The sequence below is a fragment of the Annulohypoxylon truncatum genome, assembly GCF_022578515.1.
Source record: "Annulohypoxylon truncatum strain CBS 140777 unplaced genomic scaffold F4807scaffold_6, whole genome shotgun sequence".
NCBI lineage: Eukaryota > Fungi > Ascomycota > Sordariomycetes > Xylariales > Hypoxylaceae > Annulohypoxylon > Annulohypoxylon truncatum.
In genome coordinates this window covers 638,241-656,648 of record NW_025953792.1, presented here as the reverse complement: position 1 = coordinate 656,648, position 18,408 = coordinate 638,241, and the positions used below count along the sequence as shown (strand labels likewise).

Below are 18,408 nucleotides of genomic sequence, written 5' to 3'. Positions count from 1 at the left end.
ACCAGGCACTAAATACGGCGTATTACGTACACACGGATCACCAAATCACCGGAAGAAGCACAAAACCGGCCAGGCGACACGGAACTAGGATACTTACCTAGGCAAGCGCCCCTTTTCAACATTGGGGCTGTATCGTCATTATTTCGAACGACAGAAAAAAAGTCGCCCGGAAATCTACGGGAGGTAGCGTAAGCACTCGGCTACCTATTTTAAGTCTAGCAGTAGTTTCCCTTTCCCGTCCCCGAATCTTTACGAAGAAAAAAGACAACAACAAATACCGTCCTTGCCTTGCCCTTGCTGTAGATGCGAGACCTGGGTATCAAAAGCCACTTCTTTTCTTTAATAAAAAAAAGCCGTCCGAGGGTTCCTGATTAAGCGTGCTCAAGCGTGCTCTTCCGTGTGGAGAGCCGAGCGGGTAAGCGATATTGGATCTAAGAATACAAGAATCGTGGGATAAAAGCCAAGCGCCGTGCAAATGCGATGCAAATATTAGAATGCCGATGACGCCATTCCCGTAACGAGGCACATAAAATGCTGTGCGGTGCGTTATTGTAATAATGTAAGTGGGCCCGTGGCTATGAAGCAGCACGAGCATAATAAAATTGACCGTCATTCTTATCCGGGGTAGGGGGGGTTGGGGTATTACTGGGGAGGTTTGGGTTTACGTCTGATGAAGGGATCGGAAGGAGGTGGTCGTCTTCGAGGTGGGATCGGCCGAGATGGCCCAGAACCAGATGGGCCCTAATAAACATTGTTAGCGATGAAACGTTACTATATAAGTAAAGGAAACATTACATACCCTAGGAGCATTCGAGGGGCCAGGAGGGGGATTGTGAGAAGACGAAGCGGGCTTTGGTGTCATGCCCAAAACGGCCATTGCTGAAGGGTCTTGGGGCTGCGGCATGTTTCGGGGGGCGCTCGGCGGCGCTCTGGGAACATTTGTGCTGGCAACCTATATTACCCAAAGTTAGTGATTTTTTCAAATATCTTTTTGCGTTCATGTATCTTACCCTCTTCGGCGCTTTACCATCCTCACTGCCATCTCTAGGCCGTTTTTGACCCGACTGGTGGATTACAGGACGTTCAGATGAACGATTGACGGTAGCGGTCTCGCCTCTCTCATTGAGCCCGCCATATCCCGCCATAGCTGAGTTGTCCGTTGAGGTTCGAGGCTCCTGTCGTTCAAGGACAGTGTACGTCTGTGGTAACTGGGGTGTCGGTTTCTTCTTAGGTGCCCGATTCGAAGGTGGTGCATCCTCCATGACTACATCTTCATTGCTACTGGCCCGACTAGATTGCTTCGAGCTGGGATCCGAAGTATCCATAGGCTGAGGGAGAGTCTGGGCGGGCGTTGGCTGAGTATCAAAACTAGTGGGCGGCAATTTGGCCCCAGGTCTTCTCAGCAAAGAGAGGACATCGCCAGCCGTGTAGCGATCTCGAATCTTGGCATCTTCGATGAGCTTGTTCCAGAATTCACCTTGGACTAGAGCTCTCGAATCTCCAAGAATGAATAGAGAAGACTTTGCTCGAGTTAGACCAACATTCATACGTCGAATGTCAGTCATGAAACCAATACCACCAGTAGGACTGGCTCGAACGCAAGAGAAGATGATGATCTCGCACTCACGGCCCTGGAAAGCGTCCGTGGTATTGAATTCGATGTACTCTTTAATCTTCTCTCCGTATCGACGAGAGAACTGATCACGCAGCTCGAATAGTTGAGCCTTGTAGGGAGTAATAATACCGATCTTTCCCTTCCAATCGGCATTTGGGTAGTCTGTCATTAACCTCTCATACAGTTGCATGGCAACCTTGAGTTCTTCCAAGTTGATTAGTGACTGGCCCTTGCGACCTTTATCTTGGATACCCTTAACGTCGAAGAAGCGGTAGGGACCCAACAGCGCACTCTGGTGCCATGGCTGATGACGTAGTTTTCTCATGTCATCGCCATCTAAGAGACGTCGTTCATAGAATTCCTGGCTGGGGAAAAGACTGATTTCTGGATGCATACGGTATTGCGTGTCGAGGAGATGAACGTCATCAGGATGGTTACGCTGCATACGAACAAATAAACTCTGGTCGTATCCATAACGCGCAGCAGATTGTGACAACACTGTAGGAGGAAGCTGCTTTGGATCACCGACCAGAATACATTTAGAGCAGCCGTACTTCAATGGAATCAGCGCGCTGAGTTCAACACACTGTGCAGCTTCGTCGATGATTACTGTCTCGAACTCGACTTGCAGATTCTTGAACATTTCATGTCCACTACCGCTGAGTGTCGCACAGAGTACCTGGGCAGAATCAAGAATCTCCTGTTGAATCTGACGCCGTCGGATTTCATTCTCTCTGGCAACCGTGTTTCCACTATCTTTATCGGCGTCAATCTTTGCGCCAATCTGAGCCTGGCGACGCTTCAACTCGTCGAACTTTCGTTGAAATTGGTTTATCAGCGTGCGATCGCCGACGGCTCTCGCCGACTCTAGTTGTGGTCGTAGATCAGCCAATTCTAATTTGATTTTACCAGCTTCTTGGTGCATTAGGTCTCGTGAACTGGGGCCCTTATTCTGGTCCGCGGTTCCCTCCACGCGGGCCTTGACCATTTCGTCCAAAGTGACATCTCTTACGGCGGCGTTGATCGCATCAGTGCGACCAAGACGCAAGACATTGACCTTGTGGAAAGATCCAGTCGTAGACTTGACTCCATTTTTGAGACGCAGAACTAACTCGTCTACAGCAGCGTTACTCGGTGCGCAAACTAACAATTTCTTGGATAGCCCTTTACTAGCCGTCGAACCCGGTCCAGTAGGTCGTTTGATAGCTGTGCCGGTATTCGTAGAAAAATTTCCTGTTAGTAAAGCCCCAACCATTGCTACGATCGTCTTCGTCTTGCCTGTTCCAGGAGGCCTATAAGTAGTTAGTGAACGTTTCTAAATGACTTGTTAATGACTTGAGACCTACCCCTGAACTAGAGTAAATGCGTCATTCTCCTTCGCATTCAAGATTGCCTTGGCCTGACCAGGATTCAGTTGGTAGTTCTCCATAATCTTCTCAACGGCTTCTTGGCTAAATTTCAGCATAGGAGATGGCTTGGCCTCTAGAACTTCGGGCATCAAGTCGTAATACTGGAGACTCTCCAATGAAGCGTATTCACGCTCGATAGTGGTCATATTGGTAATCTTTACGGCGTAGAGCTCGGACTTGGGCATCATCGTAGATATTATAGGTCCAGCCCGGCCACTTAAGCGGAATTGCACTTCTAAATTGCCGTTCTTGAACTGAACACGCCAGATACGAGCAAGACAATGCAAGTCCTCAGTAGCCTCCAATGGATTCGCAGCCTGTGAGAATAGGACGATGTCTCCTTCTGAGAGGAACCTATCCTTGTTTTCACTAATAGGCATGGCTGTACTAACTTCGACGAACTTATCAACGTTCATCCGGTTAACAATCTTAATGCCAAACGGCTTCGAGGTTGCTTCATCTTTAGCTGTTACAAAAGATCTCCACGCTTCATTTATTAGAAGTGGTAGGAAGGTCTCCTTGTACTCGCGGGGGTCTCCATAGGCATCAGAGACCTTAGAGCATCTTATGCCATTAGGTGGGTCATTGCCTTTATGGAAAATATCCCATTCCAGAATAGCCTGATGAAGTATGTCCATTGGAGGAATAAGTCGCGCTCGCATATCCTTCGCGGAACGTTGAATCTTCACCTTCTTCACCGGGAGAGGCACGTGGGGTTTCGCGGATTGCCCGCCCTTCGCCCCTTTCTTTCCAGCGGCAGATCGAGCTAAGAACTCGGCATCGCCGTCTGAGTCGTCCTCATCCTCCGAAGAAGAATTGACCATGATCTCGCTCTTCTGTGGTGCATGATCTTTGCCATGGACGCCGGAAAGCCCCTGAAGGCCAGAACCTTCACCGCTGACGAGTGGTTTAGGTTGCCTAAGAGCTTTCGCTCTGGCAATGACCTCGGCATCTCGCTTTCGCTTCTCCTCGGCCTCCTTCTGGCGTTTCTCCCGAATGGATGCCACATTAACTACAGGTTGCGCGGGTTTTCGTTCCGCGTGGCGAGCTTTGATTATGTCTAAAGTGGACTTAGTCTTCTCTGAAGTGGAGGATTTCAGTATGTCGCGGAGATCATCCTTGCTCGTTTTCACTGGTATCTTCCCTTTCCGAGATATACTAGGTGCACTTGGTGTACCCGATGTGTCATCAGCTGATTTCGACCAAGCATCAAGCCTACTTTGTCGTTTGTGCGGCTCAGCCTTCTTAATTGAAATGATCTCGACGTCATCTTGAGTATCTTCACCCAAGGCTCGCAACAGCTCAGCACGTTGGCGATCATTCATGTTCGTCGAGGTGTTATATCGCCCATCTTTGTTCTTAATGCAGGTATTCTTGACGAATGTCAGAGCCTGCGAGGGGAGTTCGATATCAAACTCCACTAAACGTCTCAGGAGCTTCCCAAGGACGTTGACGATTACCGTGACGAGGTACAAATCCTTCAAACGAAGCATCTTGCAGAGACCAAAGGAATACTTCCGTGGCTGTTCGAGAATATCCCTCATGGCTTGCTTTTCAGGTTGTTCACCGTTGTCCATTGAAGAAGAATGTGCGGATTCTGAACTCAATGCAGAGGCGAGGAGACCATCTTGGGCTAATAGAGCTTCGGCAAACTCCATAGCTTCTCGACAGAAATTCTTCATAGTTTCCATGTCGATTAGGCGACTCCAATCTTCTGTCTGGGTGAAGGCGTTGTCAAGAAATCTCCATTGTGCATTCCACCAAGCACCAAGCACTTCACGCTCTCTGTTATTCAGATCTTTCGATCGCAGTATCCCAGACGTCGGATCGCAGAGACTACTGAGAATGTCTCTCGAGTACCGGATGACATTGAACTGCGGTGACCAGAGACACATCTTCTCGGTGATTTCAGTGACGATAGAAGTATAGGACGATAAGGCATGGGTGAAATAGCCCTCCAATAGTCTAAGTACGGCGTCGGTTCTCCTCATCTCGTTCGTGACAGTCTTGATAAAAGAAGCCCCAGCTTGATTGATGTCTTGCTCGCCATGGACAAGAGCAGCCACGATAGGTAATATCGTCGAAGGATCCGAACAGAGCTGTCGTAGAGTAGACTCACTGAAGTCGCCTAATCTTTCAATCATCCGACCCACGACTTCGGCAGTTTTCTGAAAATCGATATTGAACTCCTTCTTCGTAGGTGATAGGGTCTGTCTCTTCACCGGCCGAAATATCTCCACGGCAATCAGAGGACCGGTAGCAACTAGCATTATCTTAGCAAGTTCATCTGCACCGGGCTGGAGAATCTCCAAGAATGCTTCCCAAAGACCCGGCGAATTCCGCTTGACCTCTCGTTGGACAAGTTTATCACTGTTCTGAAGTGCGCTAAACTCCTCGACGATGATGCGAGAATCCAAGGTGAGAGCGTATTTTATTACGGACAAACCGGCATGAGACATAGCAGCATTCTGTTGGTCGTCGGGTGGGAGTTGGGCAAGCTGTATGATCAAGTCTTTATACTTCAAGGTTAGATTCAAGACCGCATTCGTATGGATGGTCGAAGAAGACACGTGCAGCTTGTAGTTCGGAGAGGCGAAGGTTCCCAGGGTGGAGGAGAGAATCTCGACCGCGACAAGAGTACAAGCAACCTTGCCTCCCGATGTCATGTTGGGGTCCTGTGCATACCTTTGCAGGAAATGGTGCAAAAGCGAATCACAGACATCACTCTTCTGATGAGTAGGGATTGATTCTACGAATGACTTCACCCAAGAGATTGCCGTTGGACCCTCGGACACATCAGGCTCTCCCGACTGTAAAAGGAGTGACTTAAAGGCCGGGCTGACCAGGATTTGCTCTGCGACTGCTGTGTGAGAGTAATGACTATATGCATCCCAGAATGCCTTAGGAGACTTTCGTATCAGGGCGCAGAATGCCTTGAGAAGCAGCTTTAAAATGGGGACTGAATGAATTCTAGACATTTGGGCGAGCATTAATTCATATATGCTCGGCTGCACGGTCATGCCTCGCAGGGAATGAATGACGAGTTTCTCGTCGAGCACATCTAATATGTGAAGGAATCCTTGCCAGAAGCGAAGGAGGAACTGAGGAGACGCATTGATGTCATTAGCTTTCAAAATGGCGTCTGCGAGGTTGTCGTTGATTGCCCACTCAAAGTCCTCTTCGGTGACAGAGGGATGTCGAGAGAAGGTGTGGACGGCAAATCGGTTACGAGTGTCGTTCTCGTCGAATAGAAAAAAGGTCATTGTCGGGAGGATCTCATCTAGCTTAAGAATCTTTCTCTTCTGGATCGCTTCAAATACGAAGTTGAACTGCTTTCGGTTTTCCGGCAAGCTCAAGTATGGCATACAGCAGATGGCCTCGTAGAGGGCGATGAGTAAATCTTCCCGGTCTTCCTTAAGAAAAGTGCTCTGCCCAGCTACGCCGTTGTGAGCATTGATGAACTCAGCAGCACCCTCGAGGCCTTTGGTGATGCGGAGAAAATCGAACTGGTTCAAGCGATCCTCCATCTCAGTGACTACATTGTCGTCGTAGATTTGGCCAATGTCTTTGAGAAATGGCTTGCGTCCTTTGTGCCAGTTTCGCACGCATGTCGCGCAGGACTTGAGGAAACCATTTGTCCGCTCCTTAAACTCGGAGCCTAAGCTTCCCGCCGATTCTTCCTCGAGACCCAATATAAGTGAACAGATATATGCCTGGTTCAGCCTCTCCTTTCCTTGTTGGATTCTCTCTTCCTTTTCGGCGACGGTGATTTTGCTGGGAGCCTCGACATCCTCGTAGATCTCATCGTCTTCGTCGGATATTCTCGGGCAACAAAGATGAGACTCCTGTGGAAACTCTCGGAGCTTATTAAAAGCACCCTCGAGTAATTGATTGACAGACATGTTGACTTACGTCAGGCATGTCGCCCGGGATCGTACTTCGACGTCGGAATAAAGGATCGAATGTTGGTTGTAGGTTTAGGTTCAAGTTCTAAGATTTCCGTCAAGCTTTAGATATTATCTTGAAAGATTAAATTCAAAGCCCTCGGTTTGTCGGGTGGCCGGTACCTGATGGTTACCACGTAACTGAAAATAAAAGTCAGAAATGTTCAGGAGGGAAGAATGGATTTGATGGCGTGTAATTCCGGCGCGAGGGTCTACGAAACAGAGATTCTCTGCTCTCTGCTGCGCGACAAGGCATAACCATACGCAAGCGTAGTCAGAGTGCAAGGGAGTTAGGTATGTGATGTATGTCTACCTGATTGCAAGGCTGACTTGACGGTGGATGTGTAAGGCTAAAGTGAATTGCCCATGGCGCGGCGCGTGAAGTTTCGAGGAACGTGCCAGAGGCCCAGACTGGTACGAAGTACGTATTAGGTAACTTACAGTGCTTTCTTATCGATAAGGCCTTGATTGCTTTCGGTTCAAGGTTCCGTCCGTAGTGAGGTAATGGGTATGGTGGGCTGGCTCTAGGGCTGAGCTTCAGAAGCTTGGCATAATCCCCATCAATTCCCAATCTGCGGAGTGGAAGTCCGAGGTAGATGTGTAAGAGAGAAAGAAAAGTTATCTGGACAAGCTTGATGGAAAAGGCGAAGACAACTAGACAACTATTGCCCTCGTAACAGATAGCCCTAGTATTCTTCGAATCCGATTTCGATCTCGACTTCGACTTCGCTTTCGATTTCGGAAGTGTACAGGTGCTTACGGAACCGTCAAAATGTAAGAGGGCGGGCAAGGACCGCCTCCCTATAACATGGCGAATATATACGAAGAGGGCGAGAGCAAAGTCAACAGACCAAATTAACTAGACAGGTGCCATAAACAAGGATAGTCAAAGCAAGCAAAGTTAGGCGGGTGCAAGATTGTATAAGCCAGTTTAGAAAGCATCACATATTTTATCTAAGGTCAGCTCAGCTCTTACCTAGGTAGTTAATCACATTTCCTTCCATTTCACATGCCAGCCTTTTAATAAGCAATTACAGCCAGAATCTCACCTTCGGCGATCCCTTTATCTTCGCCTTTCCTCAACGCCGTTAAAGTGCTTTACGCCGTTTCACCATCTTCCTTCACACCATCCTCCTTTACACCATCCTCCTTTGCATCCTCCTCCTTTATACCGTCCTCTTGCTGCCCTCCCTTAGCCAGGGCCCGAACCTTTGACCGCCGTTTGCCAAATCGACGAATCAGGTTCTCCAGGGGACACTCATCGAGAACAGCCCAATCTTTGGTCCCTTCAACAGTGTTTGCCTTGCACTTCCCACAAAGTTTGCCGTGCTGGATAAACAATTGATGTAGTCCGTACTTGAATTGGTCCGGGCATCGAACTTCCAAGTGACTGAATGTATCATCAGGGTTTGCTTTCTCTGGCACCCAGCCTAGCCAGCGCGCAAATCTGTAGACGTGAGTATCAACAGCAAAGCAGGGAATCTGAAGGCAAAAGAGGATGACGCATGCCGACGTCTTGACTCCGATGCCAGGGTACTTAGTAAGATGCTTCATGACTTCGTCGCTTGGCAAGCCACGGAGATGTTCAAGCGAAAGAATATTCTGCTCCACTGCCTGTATCTCAAAGTCCTTCTGTCCATCTGTCTTTTCCGCTGCTGCAAACACATTTGCCTGCACACCAGTCTTTCTTTCTTCAAGGTATGCATCGCGTCGTTCGACGTTCTCCTGGTAAACCATATCGAGGATAGTCTTGATGTTCTTAGACTTTTCAGTCGCTAGACCCCCTTGGCGAATGGCATCATACAGATTCCCAACCGGAGATAGCCGAACGTTGTTCCAATTAACACTGCCATCGCCAATTCCTCCTTTCAACACTCCGAACTTTGCAGCTACATTTTGCAACATCTTATTCGAGCCGTCCATGCTTACTGCAGTGCTTAGATAAGTCCTAAGTAAACCATCAAGCAAAGACGGAACCTCGCCACAGCCAGTTACCTCTAGTGAAGGAGGAGGTATAACTTCCGGTGCTTGGGTAGAGACGTTGTCGTGCATTGTGCTAAGCAAATTGAAAACTTCCCCACACTGCTCTGCACTAGGTGGTAGCCACATTGGGAATGGACTCACACCTGGTGTTAAACCGTAAGGATTGTCCTTTGTCTTTCTAGCTACCCTTTTCGTCTTCTTGGCTTTAGGCTCAAGGATATCGGGATGGAATTCCTGGTCTTGGACCCCAGAAGTATCCTCCGTTTGAGCCTTTCGCTTCGCTGTTGCTGCATTGTGTATCCGTCCATCGGCGTGTTGCGCTTTCGTGACAGAAAAGGATATGGTCTTTTGCATCGAAGACTTTGGGATAATCACCTTTGGCTTTCTTGGTCGCAATTGTCGACCGCTTTTCACAGAAATATCATCAGTGGGAGTCTCGAGGCTGGTGGTAGTCGCTCTTCCCATTATCTTGGCATCATCTTCTTCAGAAGTCTCCACTACCGCTGTTGTTGCCGCTATCTGTATTTCAGGGGTAAAGGGCGACATTGAAACAGGCAATTGATGAGCAACGGTGGTTGGGTCTGCTATGGGCAAGGAATTGTCGATGGATGGTGAAATGGGCGATTCTTCGACAGCAGGCGGGGCGGCGATTTCGTGACTCCCTAAGACAAGTCCTAACCCATGTGGTAGCATAGTTGGAGCTTGTGCCTTAGCCCCCTTTCGACTGCGTCCCGGCATCTTGTCGGTAGGTTATGACTAAGGACCGGACTAAAATACTCTGTGTCAATTCCACATGAGCCAAAGCTAAAGAGTAGAAGATAGGCTGCGACGAAGAAGGGGCAGCGCACCAATGAATGAATAGGGGTAAAAAGGGGCGATAGGGGTTTAGAATTAGAGGATGTATGCCAGATCCCCACGTCTATAGGCAATTTATGTGAGATGTGTACATGAGTGTACTTACATAAAGAAGATACTAATTGTACGGGTAGACGTCAACTGTAGTGTTCTTGCACAATAAAAGGCAGAGGTGTATCTAGATTGTAATTGTCGAAAGATCAGACTTGGTATGTGGGTAGTCAAGGCGTGAATGTGAATATCGAGTCTTTAAGCTGAAGAGAGAACTAAATGAAGAATATCAATAACCTTGTTGGAGCCCGCCGACCCGGTTAAGTTGGTGGTAGGTAAAGTAACGAGGGAAGTGACGATCTCATAAATGAAACCTCAGAAGTCTCAATTGACTTGAGCACGGAATATGTAGTCAACTGTGATTGCGAAAGTCAGCACCTAAGTACCATATTGCAGATCAAGAGGTATCGTTGCTGTTGGTAAGAGCTGTTCTGCCTTGATGAAAACATACATCATGTAGGTAACGGCTAACATCAATGAAGTGTACTACGAGGGGGAACTCACAGTCGGCAATATGAATACTTCACCAACATGAGTATACTCTGTCGACGTGGGCAGATATAGTGATATCAATAGAGAATACCTAGTCGGCGACAAGACTATAGACACGGGACACTGGGTGGGGCTTTTCAGAGAAGACTATACTCAATCGACGAGGCGAAGTCTTGGTCAGTGATGGATATGCGATATTAATAGTGTCTACCTCTTGAGATCACTATCCGATAGTGAGGCTGGGTTGAGTCTGTCCAGGACTGAGTGAGGGGTGATGGGTAACACATATAAGTCGCCGAGATGAATTGAAGCGAGAACTTCATATATACTTAATAGTAGATACGAGGCTTGCTCTAAGTGCGTGCTGGGTTAAAGATAATTGCGCAATGGATGTGTGACTTCAAAGGTATGGGCCCAGAAGGGAATGTTTGAACAGGCAAGGGGTATTTGAGAAGTGAGCGCGGACAACCACGTATCATGGAAAGTTGGTTGGTACCTAGGTATGTATCAGACAAGGAGAAAGCTGACCTAGTGGTACAGAAGAGAGAGAATTGAAATATCAATAAAATTGTGAGAGATGTGAAAGAGAAGAAAGTTGGAAGTGAGAAGGTTTGTGACGGGTGATGACAGGTGGGACATCCCAGGACCCAAAGAGTACATTGAACCATACCGACAGTCTGCAAGTACGATGAACATCAGATGAGCTACTTTTAATCAGTTGGAAATACCGGTTAAATGCTTAGACGCTAACTTCATTCATTAGGTTGATAATGACGTATTCAGGAGTTCAGATGGTAATGTACTTGAGCAGCTACGAAAGTACATAAGAAGATACCACTTACATCTAGACATATAACCACTACATGTATGAGATAGTCATAATCTTGAGGTGCCGTGATTTCATTAGACTTGAATAACTTGGAATCATTCAAGAACACTTTACGGCCCCTCGTGAATAACTGGTTCTATGTTGATGATGGTATATAGAATGGAATAATTGGTTGATTATAGGTGTTGGAAACTATGTAGGAGTGAATATATGCATACCTAGGTATCTATCTCTGAGTTAGGGAAGACTAGGTAGGTAGGTATTTAAGTGACTAGATACCTATCTACTTAGTTGTGATGCGTCGGTGAATGATACTGATATATGTCCATAAGAAATAACAATGCTTTCATGCTAGTTATATACGTACGAACTCCTGTTAAATGCGATAGGCCAAGGGTGGACAGAAACCCATAGGATAGTTGTGACAAAAAAGATTCATCTAGTAAAATAGGGGTTAGGCATAATCCCTGATTCAGACAAGATATCAATTATTGAAGACGACTAAGGCCTATAGGAAGTCTGGGAACATGGCAATAAGATGCGCTGCACAAATTATGAATAAGAGTATGCAATTTCATTAAACATCGGTATTTCATATTGAACTAGGTAATCAACGTATTGTCTATCAAGAGCGCGAGTCTTTAACGTCGTTCGGGTTCACTAGCCATATTGTGAAGGCTGATGTCATCCCTGATAGGGGAAATGGCCCCATTTCTCTTGATCTCTGGTGAGGGATGCTCCTCTCCAGGTGCAGTGAGATGCGATGTCGAGCCGTTAGTGCCCGTCTGGCTGCCACCGACAACCATCGTTGCGCCGCTACTGGCAATCGGTGCATGCGTCGCATGTTTCCGCTTCATGCCGCGCAATTCATTCAGATGTTCGAAGTACCCTTCGGGCACGGGTGTGACATATTTGCCACAAAATACGCCAACCTCAAATTCCGTGGGGCCATTCGGAGGCGCGAGCTCTGCGCATGCTGCCTTTAGGTCGTCGAGATCTTGGTAAATCACTTCCTCTGCATCGATGCCTTGAAGTTGAAGTTAGTAATCATCTTTCAGATAGAACAAATAGCTCGAAGCTGCAAGCTATGGGGTTTGGTGTTTAAATTCTTTGACTTACTCTTGGCGATAGCAAAGCGGTCTTTGCCCGAAGCGATCAGTTCTGTCGGACTGGCTAAATCAACTATAGAAACCCAGTAAGTAAACCGTTCGCAATTGAAAAGGGGACAGCTAATCTTAATTGACAGACTAAACGCCATCTTGGAAAATTACTTACTACCGTAGATGTGTGGTGCTGTGATAGGGGGGGCGCAGCTCGCGAAAATGACTTTTCGCGCGCCAGCCTCACGTGCCATAGCCACTATTTCCTTACTTGTAGTACCTCTCACGATAGAGTCATCAACAAGCAAGACACATCTTCCTTCGAATTCAGTCTGAATGGCACTAAGCTTTCGCCTAACACCCTTTTGACGAGCTCCTTGCTGAGGCATACTGTAATATCTCAAGTTAGTTATTATTATTAGGAAGTCTTTTCGAGAAAAGGAGTGCTCATAACCCCTACATAGGCCTAATATGACGATAGTGTTGTGAATGAGAGAAGGGATGACAAACATGAATGTTCTGAACACATATCTGTTCTTGACGAAACCCTGGCAGAACTTCAACCCTAATCGTTCGGAGACGCTCGCAGCTGATGTATTTGAGGTCTCAGGAATGGGTATAACAGCATCAATATCCTTGATGCCTTCATCCCCAAGAAGCTCTCTTATCTTATCAGCTAGTTTGTAGCCCATTCTCTGCCGAGAAGCGTGTACACTGATCCCGTCCATGACTACAGATGTGAGTTAGAAATCATGCGTCTTAGCAACAGCAAACACCATATGATACTAACCAGTGTCGGGTCTTGCAAAGTAAACGTATTCAAATATGTCGGGTGAATACGTTTTCGGGGGTTGAACTTGGTGAAAGACAGGCGATCGACCTTTTTGAATGAACACAGCTTGGCCAGGTAAGATGTCCCGAATGTTGCGAAAGCCGAGTTGTCGCAAGGCAATGGACTCGGAGGCAAGCATATAGTCTTTTGCGCCGGGGAGAGTATCCGAATCTCTCTCGCCAAGTACTAACGGCCTAATGCCGTAAGAATCTCTGAAGCCTAAAACTCCAAAACCAGCGATCATTGCGGTGCAAGCCCAACCGCCCTAACTCATTTATTAGCCATCATTACATCGTTACTCTAGTAGATGTAACCAACCGAACACCGATCGTACATTCGTTCTAAAGAATCTACTATTTGTTAGCACTGCCTGTAATAACTGAAACAGCTTGTGTAGCTCTTCCCTTAGAAGAAAAAGACTAGGTGTAGAGGGAATTATCGAGTATAGATACGGCAAAGAAAGGGACGAAACGGGGGGGTTGGGAGAAAAGGGACTAAGATGCAGAAAGCTTACTGAATATATCGTCCGTATTGACTCTGGCCTTGCCGGTCTCATTCAACTCATTCGCAAACACATTGAGCATGCTAAATTTGTGTTAGCGCTGCTCATTTCAATGTCTTTTCTTTGAATCTTCAATGATCGATATATCCTAGAGCATAATCGCCAACTTACAGTTCACTATCACTGTCCGTATTGATATGTCTGTGGGCAACAGTGTCAAGATATTGACGCAGCTCAGGGGCGTTGATAAGATTGCCATTGTGGGCAAGCTGCAACATATCCAATCAGTACAAGTAATTCTCCATGTATATGAGATTTATGGTATGCAGATGCATATAGGATTTGTATAACAACATCTGAATCGAGTACATGTTTGGCGAACTTGAATCGGGAGGTTACTGCAATCGAAAAACATATTAAAGGATAACTTACACATATTCCATAGGGACTGTTAACGTATAATCTGCTTCATGTTAATATCTAGCCGAGGGCTTATGGCTACGGGCCTTGGAAGGACTCTCCCATAAAAGGGGGTAGTGGTGAAACGTACTATAGATATATTAGCTTGAATGAAATATTGTAAAATATCAAATAATTTGAGCAGTAATAACGCCATGTCAGGATAAGTTTTACTAACCGGTTGCGACTCAGCATTCGATGATGTGCCAGCAGTCGGGTAACGTAAGTCTAGTAAATCAAGCATTAGTATGTATACTTGAAGCAGTAAAAACGAATTTTTGCCAAGAAAAGTCTACGTTCAGACATTTGAACAAGTAAGGATAACGACAAAAAAGAAGAGGAGGAAACGTACGTCCAATACCCATTGAGCCGGGTAGGTCTTGAATTCTCATGCCATCAGCGAACACTTTAGCGGCCATTCCATTGCCCTAGCACTGGTATTAGACTTTGGCTCATGAAGAGAGGAAATGAATATATGGCCTTACTTTGCACTGATATATGCGACCTCCGGCGGCGCAAGTTGCAACACCACAAGCTGGTGATTGTTAATTTGGTTCCTAACTATGAGTCTGATATGAATGTTGCTAACCATCTTGTCCTCTGTGTTGGAGGAAGTACAGAGCCTCATGGAGTGCGACGGCAGCTTTGCAGGGATGCTCAGGGTCATCCCCGACATGGCCCAAGATCAAACCAATGACACCGCACATGGCTGCTCGGCGGGTAGTAAGATCGCAAGGTCTAGTAATGTCTTGTTAGCAAAGGTGAAGCATTAAAATCAAGCCCCACTATCTCAGCCAACAGCACAACAGCAGCCGGATGAAGCGGAATATACCAAATTGGACTTATACACAAAGCTACACTAAGACCAGCAAGTTGGTATGCAATAGTTGGTTTCCCGGTGCTGTTACGCCGTCTTCCGAGATAGATATGACAGTTTGTAAGGGGAGATATTGTTCAGAGTGGATTTCTCCGCAGCATATAGCTAGGCAGTCGAACATTTATAAAAGAAAGAACTCATCACGACAATATTTATGGCTAGGTATTCTCAGGGATAGCGAGCTTGTTGGCCAATTGCCTCCAACGTCAATTCCCATCATCCCATAGCCGAGCAGGGTTTAGGACTGGAGTTTGCGCAGGGTCAACTTATACCAGGCCTATCTGCCAGGAAGCAGCAACCGACTGTCTCTGATTTGCGCCAAGTTCTACGAGAACGGAACCTATGCCAACATACCTTCTTTATGAATCTCGATTCCGTGGGGTAGAAATGCAGGTTGAATCGAATCAAGTCGAGCCGCGTGAGATCGGTATGAGTGAATCGCGGGGAAATTGTAGGGAGCCGGCAAGAGGTGCTCGTGTCTTTGCGCGATTACTGGAAGACGGACGCAGACGAAGGTGGGATGGAACTCGGAGAAGTTGGATTGAACGTAAGTTTCGACAGCTATGACGATATCAAGTATTGAATTGACCGAATTGATTATACGAATATTTGCCTTCGAGTGGGAGCGCAGAAGCACCTGCGCTACAAGAAACGCGCGCAATCGGCATCATGATTAAATTTACTAAATTTTTTTTCTTGTCCCATCTGAGAGAATTCGAAATATTTGCGACTAACGTTGGAGTAAAAAGTGGAGGGGCACTTGGCGGCTGAAGATGATTGGGTCAGACGGTCTAGAGCTTTTTCCGAACTCAAAATCACCTTACTTTGCACCCAAGGTTCTGGGATCTGGGACCCCCACTGGTCTGGTTGGATGGAACGAATCGGTGTTGCGATTGCCACTGCCACAGTATCACTGCGCTAAGGAAACGACAAAGATTGGAAGATTGAAAGATCCGGTCGCGCACGTGGCAAGTCACCCTTGACAATCACAATTGAATTGATAGGACGAGCCTGAACAATTACAAAATCTCTATCGATAAAAGCTTATGACGGGAAGGTGGGGTTCTTCAATTCAATATGTGTACTTAGGTACATACCGCTCTGAATAAGCATGAGCTAATGGATCGTAAGCAATTTCCAACCAAAAACCTTCATATTAGAAACAATGGCCGAGTACATGACGACCTTCAATTGCCATAATCCATCTTGCTATGTCTCTAATGTAGGCGCTAGTCCTATTCTATGAAGACTAGGTGTTTATTCCAAGGTAATGTATCTGTTGAATGTTTATAACCATCGTCAAATGCTTCGTAATAAGAACTGAGGTGGTCTTGTATGATCTCGTTCATTCCCGAAGCAGAACCCAAACGGTATATTTTAATCACAAATTTCTATCTTCGATTCCGATCTGCTCACTTTTAGCCATAATCTGTAACTTCGACGTATCTCGACAAAACTTATTAAAATTTGATCATTGCTTCTAGATGAATACTATCAAACACGCCATGTCGAAAACGCTCTCGCACGCTAAAATCACGGCCCATCGCTCGGCTGCTCGCGGGCATTCGGATCATGGATGGCTCAACACTTACCACAGCTTTTCGTTCGCTGACTGGTACGATCCGAGGTTCTCGCACTTCGGCTCGTTGAGGGTTTTAAATGAAGACCGAGTTAAGCCGAATTCGGGATTCCCAACACACCCTCATCGGGATTTTGAGATATTTAGCTACATTATCTCCGGCGAGCTGACCCACCGAGATAGCATGCTTCGAAAGGGGGCCGAAGGTGGGCAGTCGGACAAGTTTTATCGAATGCGTCGAGGGGATGTCCAGTTCACCACTGGCGGAACGGGCATCGCGCACTCCGAACAGAACGAACATTCGAGAGAGACGGTCCACTTCCTCCAGATCTGGGCAATGCCCTGGAAGCGTGGACTCACTCCGAGGTATCATACCCGTCATTTTAGCGACGAGGAGAAGCGCAAGGGTTTCGTTCCAATATTAAGTCCGCTCAAGGGCGGCCCGGAGGCTACTTTTGAGCAGGAGAAAGTTGCCGAGCCGGCAATTGAGGGCACCATACCAATTCACGCCGACTTTGTAATGGGGGCTGGCCTGATTGCGCCACAAGAAAAATTTGATTGGATTGTAGGGGCCAAGGCAACGGAGAACAGTAAGAGAAAGGTGTACATTCATGTCCCGATGACAAAGAATGGAAAAGCCAAGGTTCGTCTGGATGGTCGAGATGAGGTTTTCGAGGAGGGTGACGGTGCATTTGTTGACGGCGTGAATGCCGGAGATAGGTTGACGGTAGAGAGTGTAGGCGAAGTTGAAGCTGAGGTCGTGATCCTCGATACTGCGTGATTAGCACTATAATTATTAAATAACATTCATATTTTCAGAACCCAATACTACATTAGTAGCGCATCCTAAAACAAGAATTATACCCCTTCAGCCATTGGAGGTATTATCTCTTGAGGGATTATCTCCTTGGTACCACCGGTAAAGACTTCTGCTTCAAATTTCCGCGATATCCCAAACGATACCCCCTAAACAATAACAAAATATAAGCTATCGAATAAAAAACAGCTGACGGTTTCTACTTTACTAGAGTAAGGAAGCTGAAGAAAATGAACAGGAACCTCTGTACATGAAACTTTCTTTAACTGATCTTCTTAGTGGCCTTTGATCAGCATCTTATTCCCTTTCATTGCTTAATGACCATTAAGTCTGGACGATGCCACGAAATAATTTGCCTACCCCAATTACTCAGCGCCGGTATTTCATAATACATCAGAATGATTAGGTAAATAGCTTCGGCCAGGTTTGGATCCCGCAATAACCCCCTTTTGGCCAAAAATATTCTTATCTTGGCAGAGGTAGTGATTGTAGTGCTGTTTATGGCTATGTGGAAGACTTGGGGAATCACTTCAGGCTACCTTTAACTACCTACGTATAGAATACCATATAGCTTAGCTTAACGGCATCTACTTAGGAATATGGCAAATTAAGATGTGGATTAGAAAGGAATACTTTCCCAGAGTTATAGGGGATGTATGGGTCGACAGGGGCTTATGGGAGAAATGGGAGGGACCTTGATTTTCCACCTTCTCTTTCTCTTTCCATTTCCCTTTCTGTACTCCATCTCTGGAAAAATAGTTAGCTGGTCTTTTCTCATGATAACGGAGGTCTCCAATGTCTAAGAAGAAGTGGTAGAAGGACGTGAGTGTCCGGTCCGCTCCAACATAGCTTGACCGGTAGATAACATTTTAAATACGGCGCTATCTTAAGAGCATAAGAAAAACCTCTAACAAGAGATTAGCAGTTCTAGGACTCACCTATCGTATATCTAGCGGATTTTCTAACCTCGAAGATCTTACGATTTACTCGAGGCCTTTGACACACAGTGCAAAGATTTGAAAAATAACTGTGCAGTACGGGATTAGGTAATAGATGTGGCTTCA

At 46.5% G+C, this 18,408-nt stretch overlaps 4 protein-coding genes across 4 annotated transcripts; 1 reads left to right on the top strand and 3 right to left on the bottom strand.

Moving 5' to 3' along the window:
* Positions 1 to 636: 636 nt before the first annotated feature.
* Positions 637 to 7,337, bottom strand: F4807DRAFT_414140 (SEN1 N terminal-domain-containing protein). The gene is made up of 3 exons (XM_047996941.1): positions 2,962 to 7,337; positions 800 to 2,907; positions 637 to 741 (listed from the first exon to the last, which is right to left on the bottom strand). The coding sequence occupies exons 1-2, from the start codon at positions 6,924 to 6,926 to the stop codon at positions 801 to 803; spliced, it is 6,072 nt and encodes a 2,023-aa protein (XP_047857221.1). The 5' UTR covers positions 6,927 to 7,337; the 3' UTR covers positions 637 to 741; position 800.
* A 309-nt stretch (positions 7,338 to 7,646) lies between these two features.
* Positions 7,647 to 10,029, bottom strand: F4807DRAFT_346614 (DNA glycosylase). The gene has a single exon (XM_047995419.1). It carries the CDS (start codon positions 9,687 to 9,689, stop codon positions 8,067 to 8,069), a length of 1,623 nt encoding a protein of 540 aa, XP_047857220.1. The 5' UTR covers positions 9,690 to 10,029; the 3' UTR covers positions 7,647 to 8,066.
* Positions 10,030 to 11,819: 1,790 nt separating this feature from the next.
* F4807DRAFT_450308 (amidophosphoribosyltransferase) lies at positions 11,820 to 14,778 on the bottom strand (the record flags this gene model as incomplete). The annotated part of the gene is made up of 13 exons (XM_048000113.1): positions 11,820 to 12,205; positions 12,298 to 12,360; positions 12,454 to 12,668; positions 12,789 to 13,008; positions 13,069 to 13,375; positions 13,429 to 13,460; positions 13,625 to 13,695; positions 13,784 to 13,881; positions 14,045 to 14,075; positions 14,260 to 14,299; positions 14,424 to 14,499; positions 14,557 to 14,606; positions 14,661 to 14,778. 13 exons carry the CDS (start codon positions 14,776 to 14,778, stop codon positions 11,820 to 11,822), a joined length of 1,707 nt encoding a protein of 568 aa, XP_047857219.1.
* A 1,222-nt stretch (positions 14,779 to 16,000) lies between these two features.
* F4807DRAFT_414126 (RmlC-like cupin) lies at positions 16,001 to 17,348 on the top strand. The gene has a single exon (XM_047996940.1). The coding sequence runs from the start codon at positions 16,433 to 16,435 to the stop codon at positions 17,306 to 17,308; it is 876 nt and encodes a 291-aa protein (XP_047857218.1). The 5' UTR covers positions 16,001 to 16,432; the 3' UTR covers positions 17,309 to 17,348.
* The last annotated feature ends 1,060 nt before the right edge of the window (positions 17,349 to 18,408 follow it).